The 13,910-nt window shown below is 49.0% G+C and overlaps 4 protein-coding genes across 4 annotated transcripts; all 4 read right to left on the bottom strand.

Moving 5' to 3' along the window:
• Positions 1-234: 234 nt before the first annotated feature.
• Positions 235-1,995, bottom strand: BC939DRAFT_391762 (argininosuccinate synthase; the record flags this gene model as incomplete). The annotated part of the gene is made up of 4 exons (XM_051551981.1): positions 235-1,028; positions 1,178-1,316; positions 1,530-1,649; positions 1,792-1,995. The coding sequence occupies 4 exons, from the start codon at positions 1,993-1,995 to the stop codon at positions 235-237; spliced, it is 1,257 nt and encodes a 418-aa protein (XP_051417216.1).
• Positions 1,996-5,523: 3,528 nt separating this feature from the next.
• Positions 5,524-6,530, bottom strand: BC939DRAFT_436344 (uncharacterized protein). Its single transcript, XM_051553581.1, has 2 exons — positions 6,164-6,530; positions 5,524-6,059 (listed from the first exon to the last, which is right to left on the bottom strand). The coding sequence occupies exons 1-2, from the start codon at positions 6,249-6,251 to the stop codon at positions 5,611-5,613; spliced, it is 537 nt and encodes a 178-aa protein (XP_051417217.1). The 5' UTR covers positions 6,252-6,530; the 3' UTR covers positions 5,524-5,610.
• Positions 6,531-6,718: 188 nt separating this feature from the next.
• BC939DRAFT_148581 (uncharacterized protein) lies at positions 6,719-10,198 on the bottom strand. The gene is made up of 4 exons (XM_051550206.1): positions 10,007-10,198; positions 9,752-9,913; positions 8,965-9,675; positions 6,719-8,874 (listed from the first exon to the last, which is right to left on the bottom strand). Exons 1-4 carry the CDS (start codon positions 10,047-10,049, stop codon positions 7,013-7,015), a joined length of 2,778 nt encoding a protein of 925 aa, XP_051417218.1. The 5' UTR covers positions 10,050-10,198; the 3' UTR covers positions 6,719-7,012.
• A 289-nt stretch (positions 10,199-10,487) lies between these two features.
• On the bottom strand, positions 10,488-12,351 carry BC939DRAFT_436348 (ATP synthase F1, gamma subunit). Its single transcript, XM_051553582.1, has 5 exons — positions 12,219-12,351; positions 11,744-11,784; positions 11,505-11,636; positions 11,006-11,410; positions 10,488-10,910 (listed from the first exon to the last, which is right to left on the bottom strand). The coding sequence occupies exons 1-5, from the start codon at positions 12,257-12,259 to the stop codon at positions 10,657-10,659; spliced, it is 873 nt and encodes a 290-aa protein (XP_051417219.1). The 5' UTR covers positions 12,260-12,351; the 3' UTR covers positions 10,488-10,656.
• Positions 12,352-13,910: the final 1,559 nt, after the last annotated feature.

The raw sequence follows: 13,910 nt of genomic DNA on the forward strand, positions 1-13,910 counted from the left end.
TGCCTATCAAAACGCACACCCTTATTGCATCCATTACTCCTGTAGAGCTGGTCTGCACACAGACGACCAGCATTTTATCTTGACCTTGAACGTGAAGGAAGCGTTGCAATTCCAATTCGGCTACAAGATGGCAAAACAGAGGTTTATGTTACAATGCCTGGGTGCAGATCTTTATTTAATTTCGGTTGGTTGGCTGAGGATAAATGTGCTTGTGTTCTCTCCCTCCGTCCGGACTTAGACGAGCTTCTGGTTGAGACCCCACTTCTTGAGACGGATGGACTGGATCTTGATGAATCCCTCAGAATCAACAGGGGAGAAACCACCCTGGACATCCATGGAGGACTCCTCCATATCATACAGGTTGTTGGACTTTGACGAACGTCCCTCGACAATGACGTTACCCTTGTACAACTTCAGACGAACCTCACCGTTGACGGTCTTCTGGGAGGCAGCGATGGCCGACAACAAGAACTCGGCTTCGGGGGAGAAGTACTGTCCGTTATACAAGATGTTTGAGTACTGAGGAGTGACGAACTGATCCCTCAGGTTACGGACCTGGCGATCGAGGGTCAAACCCTCAAGATCCATGTGGGCGACACGCAAGATCGTGCCAGCTGGGGTCTCGTAGCATCCACGGGACTTGATACCGATGAATCGGTTCTCGACAATGTCCAGACGTCCGATTCCGTTCTGACGGGCCAACTGGTTCAAGTAAAGGAAGATCTCGAGTCCACCCTCGACGGTCTTGTTGTCCTTCGAGTTGTTGATTACCTTCACGGGCTTACCCTGGACGAATTCGATGGTGATGCGCTCGGGGGTGTTGGGGGCATCCTCGGGATCGACAGTGAGCTTCCACATGTCCTTGGGTGGGGTCACATTGGGATCCTCGAGAATTCCGGCCTCGTATGAGATGTGGAAGAGGTTCTCATCCGTCGACCAGGGCTTGGCCGCCGTCTGGACCACGGGGATGTTCTTCTCAGTGGCGAAGGCGAGCAGGTCCTTGCGGCCCTGGAAGCGCTCGTAGAATTCTGTGGACGTAGCATGATTGCAGAGGGTGGAGATTAGGATCCTGGTTCTGCTGATGATCTCGGACAGTCACGGCCTTGACTTTGGGGAAAGCGATAGATATTGGTTCAAGCTTCGATCTGGAAACAAAATAACAGAGAGGAAGACTTACCAGGGATGCGCCAGGGGGCGATGACCTTGATATCGGGCTTGAGGGCATAGTACGCCAACTCGAAGCGGACCTGATCGTTACCCTTGCCAGTGCATCCGTGAGAGACATATTGGCAGTTCTCGCGGGCAGCAATCTCCATCTAGCACAAGAAACAAAGAACCAAAAAAACAAATAAATAAATAAATAAAGTTTTTCAGTCGCGAAAATTATGATTATCGTTTTCAGGATGACTCCCTCTTCGTCCTCTGACCAGATCAAAAGAAACAGAAAACAAGAAAAAGAAGGCTGATCTGATCTGGTCCGTCCTTTGTCGCGCGTCCGTTTCTGCCCATGGTTGAATCAACTATATTACCTGGCGACGAGCAATGACGGGGCGGGCGAGGGAAGTTCCAAGAAGGTAAACTCCCTCATAGATGGTGTTGGCCTGGACAGCGGGGTAGATCAACTCCTCGACGAATTCACGTTGAAGATCCTATTCATATCCCGATAAATAATTACACGATCTGTTAGTCAATTACCAGGCTACGACGATTGCGGAGAAAAAGAAAAAAAAAACAGTCAAGCAGCAAAGCGGAGTCAAGCGAAGGCTTGACAGAGACGAGATGGGCTTTTACCTCGACAAAGATCTTGGTGGCACCGCATCCCTTGGCCTTGACGACGGCGGCATCAAAGTCCTCCTCCTGTCCGACGTTGGCCATGTAGCACATGACCTCGTAGCCCTGCTCGATCAGCCATGCGAGAATGCAGGATGTGTCCAGTCCGCCAGAGTAGGCGAGGAGCACGCGGCCCTTTGTGGATGAGGTAGCAGCAGAAGACATGGTGGCGTGTGTGTGGTGCGTGGGTAGAAAGAGAAGGAGGGGTGCGAGAGGAGAGGCAGCAGAGACAACAAAGACGTGAAGAAAAGAAGAAGAAGAAGAAGAAGAGAAGAGAGGAGGAGAGATGGGCGGGTGTCGCTATTTATCTCAAAGGAAAAGAGGAAAAGAAGGAGGGAGGGAGGGAAGGGCGTGTGAGGAGGAGCGTGAGAGACGACGACACGGGACGAGGGGGCCAAAGGGCCGTTGCACTCGCAGGATAGGGTTCAGTGGATGCAAACCTTCCTATCCAAGACCAGTGCTGACCATCGATGAGTCTTCGGGTCGTCCAGCCGCCAATTTCCAATTTTCAAACAGAACGTGGGAAAACCCCGTCACCTTATCTACCACCTACCGATGATTCAGCCTGCATGCACAGGGTTTGTTTGTCCATGGAACTCCTTCATTCCCTCGCACGCCCCTCGCACGCCCCTCGCACGCCCCTCGCACGCCCCTCTCACACCCGGGACATCGATCGTCTCAGACACGGCCAAGCGACCTTTGTACTGCTACAACTCATCCCTACTTCCTAAACACGTTCGTACTCGTGTTGCTGTGCTGCTGATACTATTAGCTACCACCTCTTTCACGCGCGCAAAGAGTACAGCTACATCGGCACTTCCTCTCAACTAAACCTCCGCCGGTCGCTTTTGATGTGGGAAGAGGGATCCTGTGCTTTAGGTCCTTAGCTTTGAATATCAGCTAGATAATATGCTGCTTTTGTGTCCCACAATACTACACCTCCGCGCGAACTGCACGGACTCGTAAGTAACACTAGACCTCTTTGGGGTTATAGCATTCCCCATAAAAAATAAAAATAAAAAAAATGGGCACAGCCATCTTTTGCAGGGTCCCCCTCTGTGTCCACGGAAAGTGTGTGGGAACCAAGAAGAGCAACTCATTCGCTGTACTTAAGATAAACGATGCTGCACAAGAGGGAGGGGCAAACCTCACTCAGTACTATCACTAAAAAGGATCGAGAGGGTGGATAGAAATGCAATCGAACTGCTGGGGTCTCAGAACAAAGGAACTAGCTGTTGAGCACGCACGACGTCTAGTGGTGGAAGAAAGGAGAGCATAAACCCCGTCCCTATTCTTGTTGGGCGATGCGTGTGAAAGCCAACTGAGGTAGGGTATATCAAACGGATGTCGCACAGTGTGGTAGGGTAATCGATGCGTTCAACTCAGAATGGGCAAATGTTCATCAAAGAGTTTCTAGGGAGTAAAAAGGAACCAGGAGCAAATACTGCCCTGCCCCGGATTTTATTCATTCTCCCACCCACGTGGGTCTGCATTCAGTAATGCTGCCTTTAACTGAAAGCTCAGAGCCAGTTTCACCACATTACACCGCCCGCATATTAAGCGACAGAGTGCTGAAAAATGTCGCGTTTACACGTATTCGACGCCTGTTTAAAATTCAAGATTATCTGGGCATCAATCGCAGCATTGGTTTCAATCAACGGCACCATACCCTACTTTAACCGTGGTTGTTCCAAGTAAGGCTTACCCTCTTTGCAGCTATATGTATCTCCGATCGCCGGCGAGGGCATCAACATTATATAGGTACGGCCTGTATTCAACATCAAGAAGAGGAAGAATTTCCTCCCAAGAACATCTCTGCAAACATTCTGGACTTTCTCCCAGGTGAACTTGGGACTTATGCATCTTCGAGTCCTGCAAGCGTGTGCAGAATATGCCAAATCAAAGGGTACCGTCGTTATCAACAATAATTTGAATAACTTTCACCCCAACTGGCTAGTCAGGATTCCCGGGATTTGAATAACGATTACAGGGACATGCTTTCTTTCCGGATACAAATGAAGCCATGCTTTCGAAGTGCCCGAACAAAAATAGCGGCTAGACGTCTTTCCTACACTGTTGACTCAAAGTGTCGCAAGTCAATTTGGTGAGGTCACGGCGCAAGGGAGGGTGTTCCAGGTCTGAGTATTGGGCAGCCCTGACATATCTTCAAATGGCGGGTAAACGGAACGCTTGGTGATCACCCGCCTTTGAATGAGTTTTATCATCATAATAAAACAATAAAACAATAACAGACACCGCCCTTTTACGCGTACCAAATCGATCGTACCCATCCTTTATCCTTGTAAACGCAGGGGGCCCTGGCTTATTATTCAGCCTCGTCTTTATGGCTAAAGCTGGATGAGTTCAGTCAAAAGATGATAAACCACTCTTGTTCTCTGTGTGGCCTCTGTATTATCCGTGAAATTATTCCGGTTTCTTATCTGACGCTAGCGCATGAGATACCGGCTTTCGAGAAACCGACTTTTGCATCTTTTTTTTTTTTAAAAAAAAAAAAAGGAAAGAAAGACCGCAGCAATACTGTGGAAGCCGAGTAAGTCTGCCGGCTCAAAATAGTAAGTATCAAATAGAATTAAGAGTATGAAAGTCGTTCTTACAGAAGATGCAGTAACAGTGACCATGACCTGCCTACCTGTCATCTGTTGGAGAGTATGTGCAGGATGCTTGTACCTGGCCGAGTAAAGACTAGCCTGTTGCTCATGAGTACTTTACCATGTTATGAATGGGTTCTGATGGATAATGAAGAAGAAGGTCGTCGACATCCTCTTGAAAAAAAAAAAAAAAAAAAAAAAAAAAAGGGCCGATAGAGGAAGGACACTATTTCCATACACTTGTACTTCTCCCAAACAAGCAATCACGGCCGATATCCCTTCTCTGTATCACGGGCATTCCGATACTTGAGGGTTTATGTAATCGACAAGCGGCGTTTTTTTTTTCGCTTTGTCGCAGAGGGCTGTTGATAGCCTAGCTTTTTAAAGTTGTTTTTCTCTAACCGGATTGAGAATTATGACCTGTTGTTCCACAAAAAGGGCGATGGCACATTCCAGTCGATCAGAAGCGCGAACAGACCGTAGTACGCAATTAGTGAATTTTTGGTAGCACCAGTAGCAATAATAATAATAATATTACCACATCACAGCAGCAGCAGTAGTAAACAAATACACCGTTGAAACACGTCCATGCGGCCCTCAGATCATTTTGAAAAAAAACAAAACACAGAATAATTTCTGTGGAATTTATTCACGATAATAATGTGCGAGGAAATCCCCCTATCTACCAGGTCGATATCAGAATAACTAAGAGTTTGCAAGTGCTTTCCGTCTTTTTTGTTTTAACTCTTTCTCTCTCGATTTTTTCTTTCGATTTGCCACCCTCTTTCCGGATTTCGACGACCAGCCGACCAGCCGATAAAGATGTTTCCAATCCCCCCCCCCCTTTTGTCCCGCGTGCCCTTTCTTTTCTATGTCTCCCAAATCTTCCTTTTTTTTTTTCTTTACTCCGATTCCGTGAGGCAATAGAGTAAAACCTCTCCTCTCGTTAGAAAACACAACGAGGATTACGACCGTAGAATATAAAAGAACGGGTCGAAACAGTTGAAGATTTGAGTTACATTGTAGCAGCACAACAAAATAGAAGAAAAATAAAAAAGATAATAGCCCCCCCCCCCCCCTACTTTCGACCTGAACTCGCGATGTTTGATACCTGTATTAAATAAGAGCAGGCGCGGATTATAAGCACGCGCGACAGGACGAGTAATCGGCGCTAGGAGAATAGGACGAAAGAGGAAGAGGAGGAAAAGGGCTGGAATTCGCCGAACGCGCCCTTAGGGTAAAGGCCCGAAAGATCGGGCATGGGGAGAGGGAGGGAAGGATAAATTTGAATCAGAAGATAAAAAATAAAATAAAATAAAAAGGGCTGTGGACATCGGACGGCGTGTTGCGTGTAGGACGGCACGACCAGGGGTGTGACATGGTTCTCGATGTCCATAATAAATAGAAAGGTATAAAAAAATATTAAAAAAATAAGGCGTCCCTCCATGTGGTGCTGAGGGTCTAGTTGGTACGGCCTGGCGACGCGTTGAGAGGGGTGGGCGACGCGTTGAGAGGGGCGGGCGACGCGTTGAGAGGGACTGGCGACGGTGGGACGGTGGGCTGGTGGCTGGGGTTGTGTTGTCAGTAGTGCCAAGTCGTGGTTCCAGGCACACCATTTCGCTATGGCACAGATGATAAAATAATCTGGCTGGTTAGCTCCTTTTTTTTTTATTCACAGATCTGCAACCCATCAACCAAAACAGTGGCTATTTCGGTCATCTTACGTGCTGGTCCGCGATCAAGGTCTATTTGACAACAATCAATGTCGAATGGGCAACGTGGAGCCAGTTCGCGGCATCGACACGCGTCCATGAGAAGGCGCCTATATGGCTTGCCTTTTCTGATTGTATTTCAGGTGGTCAGCCGATCCACCCAAGGGCGAGATGGAATGGCAGAAAGAGAGAGAGAAGACGGGGAGAAAAGATCCCAAGGAAGAAAGGAAGAGATAGTGCCAACGTTCTATTTATTATCGATCTAAAAAAATAGGCGGGGCCCATAGGGATGGGTGAGATAGACTGAGAGTGCGTGGAGGCAGTTGAGTGGGGGTGTGAGTGTGGTGTGAGTGGGGGTGTGAGTGTGGTGTGAGTGGGGTGTGAGTGAGGTGTAAATTACCGACAAACAGGAAAGCAGAAAAGGAAGACGTACTCCCATTTCCCATCGTGCTGGGTCTCGCGTCACAGCGCGCATTTTCCGTTCGTCCGCACCCCTCAGGCACGACTATTGATTGGTGCGCCTCTTGCGATTGGCACTCAGCCACACTAGCCCGACACTGCCGCAAGCTAGTTGGTGTCAGAACGTCATTTTTTGAACCCGCAAGGGTCTTTGGGTTTTCTCCTTTTTGGTCCTCCTTTGTTCTTTCTGTTTTCAAACAAAACCAATAGAATCATTTCCATGCATCTGCCACAGCTGTTGTGGTCCATCACTTCCGCTGGGGTTTCTCCTTTTTAGTTGCTAGTTTGTTTGTTTTTTGCTTACCAGACGCTGAGGGTTTGATTATAAAAGAAACGAATTTGTCTAGTCTGTTTGACGACGAAGGAAAGGAATGTAGAAGGTGTCTTGGCGCCAAGCTCCCTTCATGCGCCTGGCTTGTATTGTACGTATGTCTTGCCATTCAGTGTCTGGTACACTGGGATCCAGACCTGCTGCTTTGGAGGCGGCCGTGGCCGCTGTAGCTGTTGTAGGTGTTGTTGTTGTTGTTGTTGTTGATGGTACATCGGCTGCGGCTGCGGCTGTCCTTGAGATTGGAGCATGGAGGGCATTGAAGGATGGTATGATGTTGGTGTAGATGGTGGTGGCGGTACCTGCTGCTGTTGCTGGTACTGCTGGCTCGCAACAACTGCTCCCGTCGCTGCTGCCGACACTGGTGATAACTGGTTAGGATACGAAGACATGCTGACTTGTGATGAAATACCAGGACGAACCGATGGTGACGGTGGTTGTGTATAGCTTGGAGTGGGAGATGCTGCAGATGAAAACGTTGGGGTGGAAGGAGGGGGAAGAGCAGTAAAACCCATTTGGCTGAATTGGTGAGATAAATCATGCTGTTGACTCGTCGCTGCAGCAGCTGCTGCTGCAACAGCATACGGATTCGAGTTATGGTTTGGCGATGCCGCGGAGGTTGACACTATATTCACTGTCGATGCAGAATTTACTGTCGAACTTGTTCCTGCTGTTGTAGCTGCTGGCCTAGTTGCTGGTACGGTTACTGTTGTGGTTACCGTTGCAGTCGACAGAGACGGTGGTGGGGGTTTATAAGAGAACTGGCTATCATCCGTTTCTTCGGGTTTGATCGCATGTGGTGCATGTGGTTGTGTGGGCACTGCTGAAAACGATAGAAAGGCATCACTACTGTGCTTTTGCTGCTGAATCTCCCCTGCCGACCCTCCATGGGCCGAAAGTCTCAGCTGCGGATTTTTTGAATGGCTCGAAGCCGCTAGTGTGGCAGGGGTAGAAGGCGTCGAAGGAATCTTGATGTCGTCCAGATTCACTTTGATGGAGTCATCAATATTGGGGACAGACACCTTGATCGTATCGTCCACCTGAAGCGGCGGTGGGCCATTACCTAACACCTTCGGAGAATTAAACTTAGGTGTTGCAGCCTGATAGTGCTGATGCTGGTAGGCCATCACAGGTGTTCCAGGATGTGCTCCCGGAGAGGAAAATGAACCGTCAGCAGCCGTGGTGTGTGCCGCAGCCAGCGTAGGCGGAGGCACTGACATAGCCACGCATGTTGGCCCAGAAGGTGGTGCTGCTGTAGAGTGGGATGGTACATAACCTGGAACGGGCGAAGGTGGCAAGGGATAAGTTGGAACTGTTGGTGAAGGCATAGACGGCAACTTTGGAGTCGGATATCCCTGTGATGATGTGGCGACGGGATAAGTGTGAGACGCTGTTGGCGTAGGATATCCTTGACTGTATGGATGAGACGCTGCCGTAGCGGCGGACATGCCTGGTGTGCTGCCTGGAGTAGCTGGTAATGGCGCTGGTGGGGCTGGGAAGGAGGTCTGTTGGGTATGATGCGATGTCTGAGGAGACAAGGGTGATGTCTGTGCAAAAACCGTCGTGGGTGTTTGGGCCGAGAGAGGGTAGCTAGCGGAAGTTATGATGGAAGTCTGTAAAGGCATTGGATAGGGCTGTGCTGAGTATTGCTGCTGCGTGGAGACGGGTAGTGGCGGATGTTGTTGCGCCGCTGGCTGCATATGATGATATTGCTGCTGCTGAGGCTGGGGCGGCTGCGATTGTGGTTGTGGTTGGGACGGGTACGGAACCCCCTGAATCACTGGTTGCTGCTGTAAAATCTGATGCTGAGCCTGTGTTTGAACATACGGCTGTATCGGTACCTGCTGATACTGCAGTTGTGGTTGCGGCTGCTGCTGAGGGGTCGCACCAACCGGTCCTTGTCCTGGTGGGAATGGTCCTGGAATATAGATATCGACTGGTTCGTAGGACGTATTACATGATGGTTAATACAACTAATCAAACTCATGTTGCGATCGTACATGTATTCATCTGTCTAGAGACTTACAGTCTACCGCGATCTTCTTAGACGATCCGTTAATGTCGATCGTGAGCAGAACCTTCAGCCTGTGAGTACACTTGATGACTTCCGTATCGACTGTTGACATCACGTTGTATGCCGGCACGCTGATCGAAAGTGTCCGCTCCACAGGGCTTGTCTGTACGGGCCAACTACCGCTCCCCTGCGAAGACTCGACCAGCGTTCTCTTCTCGTGCTTCATGCCCTTGCCTGGCGAAATGAACCAAAAGTACTCCTTGATCTTCATGTCCATACTGAGTACACGCCACCGTGCTCCAGTGCCCGGGAGAGGGTTTATCCTGACCGTGATGGGGATTACGGCTCCATGATGGAATGCTTTTCGAGGGATCTGGACCAAGTAATTCAACGCATTTTCAAAGTCGGCGGTCTGGTGGAGTGGATAGATACAGTGTGGATGTGCAGATGGTAAGGACTGGTAGATCTCGACCAGTTGATCCGCGTAGAGATCCGTTTGAAAGGCGGAACGTTTGCAGTTGGCTGTGAACAAATACTCTGTTTTCCCTGTGCTCATGGATAACGAATTGGGCAGATTGACCGGTAGCGCCAGCTGGAAGTCGTAGGTATAAGTCTGGTTTGCGTGGAGCAGGTGGAGTTTTGCGTCCGACTTTGCTAGGAATACCCAATTCTTTTCCAGGAGAGGTTTTTTGGCGGAGTAATGTACAGTCGAGCCCAGTCGATCTAATGCACCCCACAAAAAAATGGCCTCAGTCAATCATCCTTTGAAGACATGTATGTGGGCAAAAGGTGAACTTACGTTCGGACCAACTGCATGATATCTTTGCCGTAAAGGTCAGGGTAAGCGCCTTGAATGTGAGGTCGTCGCGATGATTGACAATAAGCTTTCCGTTGATGATAGGCCCCTGCGTTCCTGTCCAGGGGAACATGAGCCTCTTCGCCTTGGGGTCGCTGCTTTGGCCTATTGATATTGTCGTGACCGGCAAGGGCAGCTAGATGATATTAGAGGGGCAATACATTAAAAATGGTGGCAAAGGAGGTCGGTATCACTTACCGATGAACCCGCCCTCGAGCTCGATCCTCATGGACTTTGTCATTCTGCTGTTGTCTTTTCGACAGTAGCGAGATGAACTTGAGAGAAGACGAAGAGGGGACGGAGGGAAGGTGGGAACGTGTTGATGTTGTAAGGAAGGGAGAAAAAGCAGATGTGTGAAAGGCCAGAGCTCCCGCACTTCTTATTTTTATGGGCCTCAATTGGGTTTGAGTGTGCGCGCGTTCAAGTCATTCATGGCGCATTTGCATTCAGGGGTACGCACACTAAAATGATGGACTCAGCAGCACTGCCACAGTACGTTCGACTTTCTACTCCTCTCGGCGTCAATAATGCGCCAAAATGAACTACCTGGCCTTGTAGTCATGTTTATGTCCTAGGCATTCAATATCCTTTGACGACTATGCCATGATCAAACAAAACCATAGATTACATACACCTCAAATTCAGAAATAGAAACAAATCGCCAGACTTTATAAACGATTTTTTTTTTTTTTTTTTTTTTTTTAATAAATGAGATCCGTGTACAATGTAGGCAAGAGGAGAGAGGGACGTTTCAGTTGGCTTTTATGATAACTTCTGTATCAATTGAAGTTGGTGGAAGGATGGGTGCGCGTTGAAAAGATATTCGTAAATCCACACTTTTTTTTCCTTTACAGAGCAGAGGCACCAGTAATAATATCAACCAACTCGGAGGTAATGGCAGCCTGGCGAGTACGGTTGTAAGTCATGGTCAAACGGTCAACCATATCTCCAGCGTTCTTGGTGGCGTTCTCCATGGCATTGCGCTTAGCAGACATCTCCGAGGCGTGGCCCTCAACCAAAGCCCAGTAAATGTTGTTGGCGAACAAGAACTGGTTGTAGTTCTCCAAGACCTCTTCATCCAACTCGTAGGCAGTGAAACCCTCTGTTTAAAAACAAATATAAAAGTAATTGAGAGTCAGTGAGCTAGCAAATGGACCAATGCCTTTAAAATACACATAAGCCAGTATAAACACTTACCAGAGGACTTCAAGGCATCGATGGAATAGGTACGGATAGGGGTCGCCTCGTAGGCAATGGCCGACTCGAACTTATTGTAGACAATGCTGGCATTGTCGAACTTGATGCCAGCGGACAGGATAGTATCAGCGGCAGCGCTGGCCTCAGCAAAGGTGGGGATCGCCTTGCCGATCTGGTTGAAGGACAACTGAATGTCGGCACGGTTGGAACGCGTCATCTGATTCTTAGCCTTGTCTCCCAAAACGACGACACCAGCGTTGCTGGCATCAGAGGCTGCAATCAACTTGCGGGTGGCCTTGGCGACCGAGGAGTGGATACCACCACAAAGACCACGATCAGAGGAAGAGACAACGTACAACTGGTTGTCGTTCTCCAGAGGAACGGTGTTGGCGTTCTGGTAGATGGCTGTATATCACACGCAATTTTCAATACGTTAGCGTCGCCATACAATTCGCCGTCCTGAATCCGATTGAGTATCAAAACAGAGTATAGAACGCACCGGAAGAGGTGCTACCGTAGACGCGGGCAGTCTCCATGGCACGCTGAGCCTTGTTGACCTTGGTCGAGGCAATCATCTTCATGGACTTGGTGATCTTGCCAATGTTCTTGATGGAGTTCAAACGGATCTGAACTGTTCCACAATAATGTGCAGTAAACAATATATTAGTTGTCTGCGGGTCTGCGGGTGAACAACAACCGATCGTCAATCTGGACATATTTATAATTGTTACAACTTACTCTCACGAAGTGTTGCCATGTTGCGAGTCTGGACACCGGCGCTATGTCGGGTGTGTTGTGAAGAATCATCGCGATTAATTGTCGTGATATCGAGCAACAACAGCAACCATTGTCGCCAACAGTAATTCCAAGTAATTCCAGGTAAGGAAAGCAGAGGGGCGTTGGAGAGAAGAAATAAATAAAAAGCGTGTCGCTTCAGGGCAAACGACTTGTGGTTATATCGAATGGTTGATTCAATGATCCCGATCTCTACAAGTCCAAGGTGAATAATTGATGTAAAAATGCCAAGTCATGTCGGCTTGGATCGATCCGTTGGTAACAGAGTATGCGCTTATGCGTGCGCGTGTATTTATATTTGTTCTCCTCCAGGTGAATAAGGAGTGGATATTGCGACAAGGATGATGAAAATGACAATTTCAGTGGAAGTCAAGGTTGGCGAGAAAGAGTGAGTGGAGAGTATGGTGATTGGTAGTACCTGAGCACCGAGGCAACGGGTTGAGCACGAGTAGCGAACATGATGGCGGGAGGAGTGGATGGGGATTGAAGAGACAAAGAAGCGGGATTCAAGGAACCGATCTGATGGGCGTCTTTTCTGCCAGTAGGCGTTGGTCTGCCTGTGTCGAACCCGATACGACACGGATGAAAATAATAGATACGACGTCACGTTTATTTTTGCAGCCACTGACTTTATTTCCTAACACGTGTGGAAATATATAACTCTATGCCCCCTGCAGAATCTGCTTCGAATGCCGACGACCCTTGTCGGCAGTAGCACCAGCAGCACCAGTAACACCACGCTCGCCAAACCACTCTTCCATACACCGCTCCAACACCTTAACCCACCGCTTCGCATCCCCTTCCTGGCCCAACTCTTCGAAATAATAGCTCTTTTTGGTGGTATGAATGAAGAAGCACTTCTTGCCCTTGACCTCTGACACCACAGAGGCCGTGAACAGGATCTCTCCGCGCAGCTTGGCCTGTTTCTTGGTGGCCTTGATAATTGCTGGCGATACTGTTGCTGGTACAGATGAAGTCTTGCTATTCTTGCTGCCAGTGCTACTGCTAATGTCGTAGATGCCGTTAGTCTGATCATTTGTTGACAGGGTCGCGTTAGCCCTAGACGTAGCTGTAGCGTTTCCAGCTACAGTAGGGGCTGCACTTGTGGACGACAAGGTCGATGATGATTGAGCTGAGCCGGAGACTTGGAGCAGTCCGCTCACTGGCTCCGATACTGAAGCACTCGAGGCTTGCTTCTCAACATCAATCTTGTTATGGCCATTGGTCTGCTGAGGATAGTGGGTCGGATGAGGATGCTGGTGCTGATGAGGCGGATGCTCAAGACTTGCCCTGGCTGACCGCGTTGGTGTACGGTGCGCAGACTGAGTCTGTAAAATACCCTCTTCCTCCTGCTCGGGTAAGATGCTATCGAGCCCGAGACCATGTCCTGGAATATGCTCGCTGCAAGTGTGTTGATGGCGCAACTTGCCGCTTCCGTTTCTGGTAAGCAAGAACCCGCTGCCGGCGGTTGCCGCTTCGGTCCCTCCTATGCTTTTCCGTGGCTGAGAAGTATGATGCAAAGGCTGATGGAGGGCGTTCAATTGCTGTTGTTGATGGTTTTGGGACTCTTGCGACAGCGATGGGTGCTGATATAGACGATGAAGCTGTGGATGTGGAATGGCATCTACCTGCAGCCCTTGAAGCTGCTGTTGGACAGAGTGCTGCTGATGCTGATGCTCAAGCTGCTCCCACTGTTCGACCCTTTGCTGCTGGTGCCAGCAGCTGAAGGCATCGTTCGTGTTGCTGTTGAATAACTGCGAAAAGTAGTGATTTGAGTCATCGAAATACAGCAGCCGCGGGAAATCGGTCAAAACCAGGATACATGATCTGGAGAACAGACCCTTTCGTTTCAGCACCGGTGTTTGGTAGATGATAAGCTCTGTCGGCAGCAGGAAACTTTGCCTGAATGAATGGAATAAGAAATCAAATAGTATAGGTCAGGATGCGCACTTCCATATGAAAAGGCAATAGGTATTCATCTTGGTTGATGTCATCAAACAGGATTTACCAGGGGGACAACTCTGCCTGGAGTTCCAGCTGTGCTCGCCTAGAATAGGCCGAGATCTCGCTGGCTGTTACCGCCAAAGAGACAGTCGAGTTCTCTCTAACG

The sequence above is a fragment of the Gamsiella multidivaricata genome, assembly GCF_025024155.1.
Source record: "Gamsiella multidivaricata strain RSA 2152 chromosome Unknown BC939scaffold_3, whole genome shotgun sequence".
Taxonomy (NCBI): Eukaryota; Fungi; Mortierellomycota; class Mortierellomycetes; order Mortierellales; family Mortierellaceae; genus Gamsiella; species Gamsiella multidivaricata.

Coding starts and splice junctions, on each gene's coding strand:
- BC939DRAFT_436344 (XM_051553581.1), bottom strand. CDS start 6,251: ATGGACGCGTGTCGATGCCGCGAACTGGCTCCACGTTGCCCATTCGAC. Junction 6,060..6,163: donor CCTTGATCGCGGACCAGCAC/GTAAGATGACCG, acceptor TCTGTGCCATAG/CGAAATGGTGTGCCTGGAAC.
- BC939DRAFT_148581 (XM_051550206.1), bottom strand. CDS start 10,049: ATGACAAAGTCCATGAGGATCGAGCTCGAGGGCGGGTTCATCG. Junction 9,914..10,006: donor GCTCGAGGGCGGGTTCATCG/GTAAGTGATACC, acceptor CAATATCAATAG/GCCAAAGCAGCGACCCCAAG. Junction 9,676..9,751: donor ATCATGCAGTTGGTCCGAAC/GTAAGTTCACCT, acceptor GGGGTGCATTAG/ATCGACTGGGCTCGACTGTA.
- BC939DRAFT_436348 (XM_051553582.1), bottom strand. CDS start 12,259: ATGTTCGCTACTCGTGCTCAACCCGTTGCCTCGGTGCTCAG. Junction 11,785..12,218: donor CCCGTTGCCTCGGTGCTCAG/GTACTACCAATC, acceptor CACCCGACATAG/CGCCGGTGTCCAGACTCGCA. Junction 11,411..11,504: donor CTACGGTAGCACCTCTTCCG/GTGCGTTCTATA, acceptor TGTGATATACAG/CCATCTACCAGAACGCCAAC.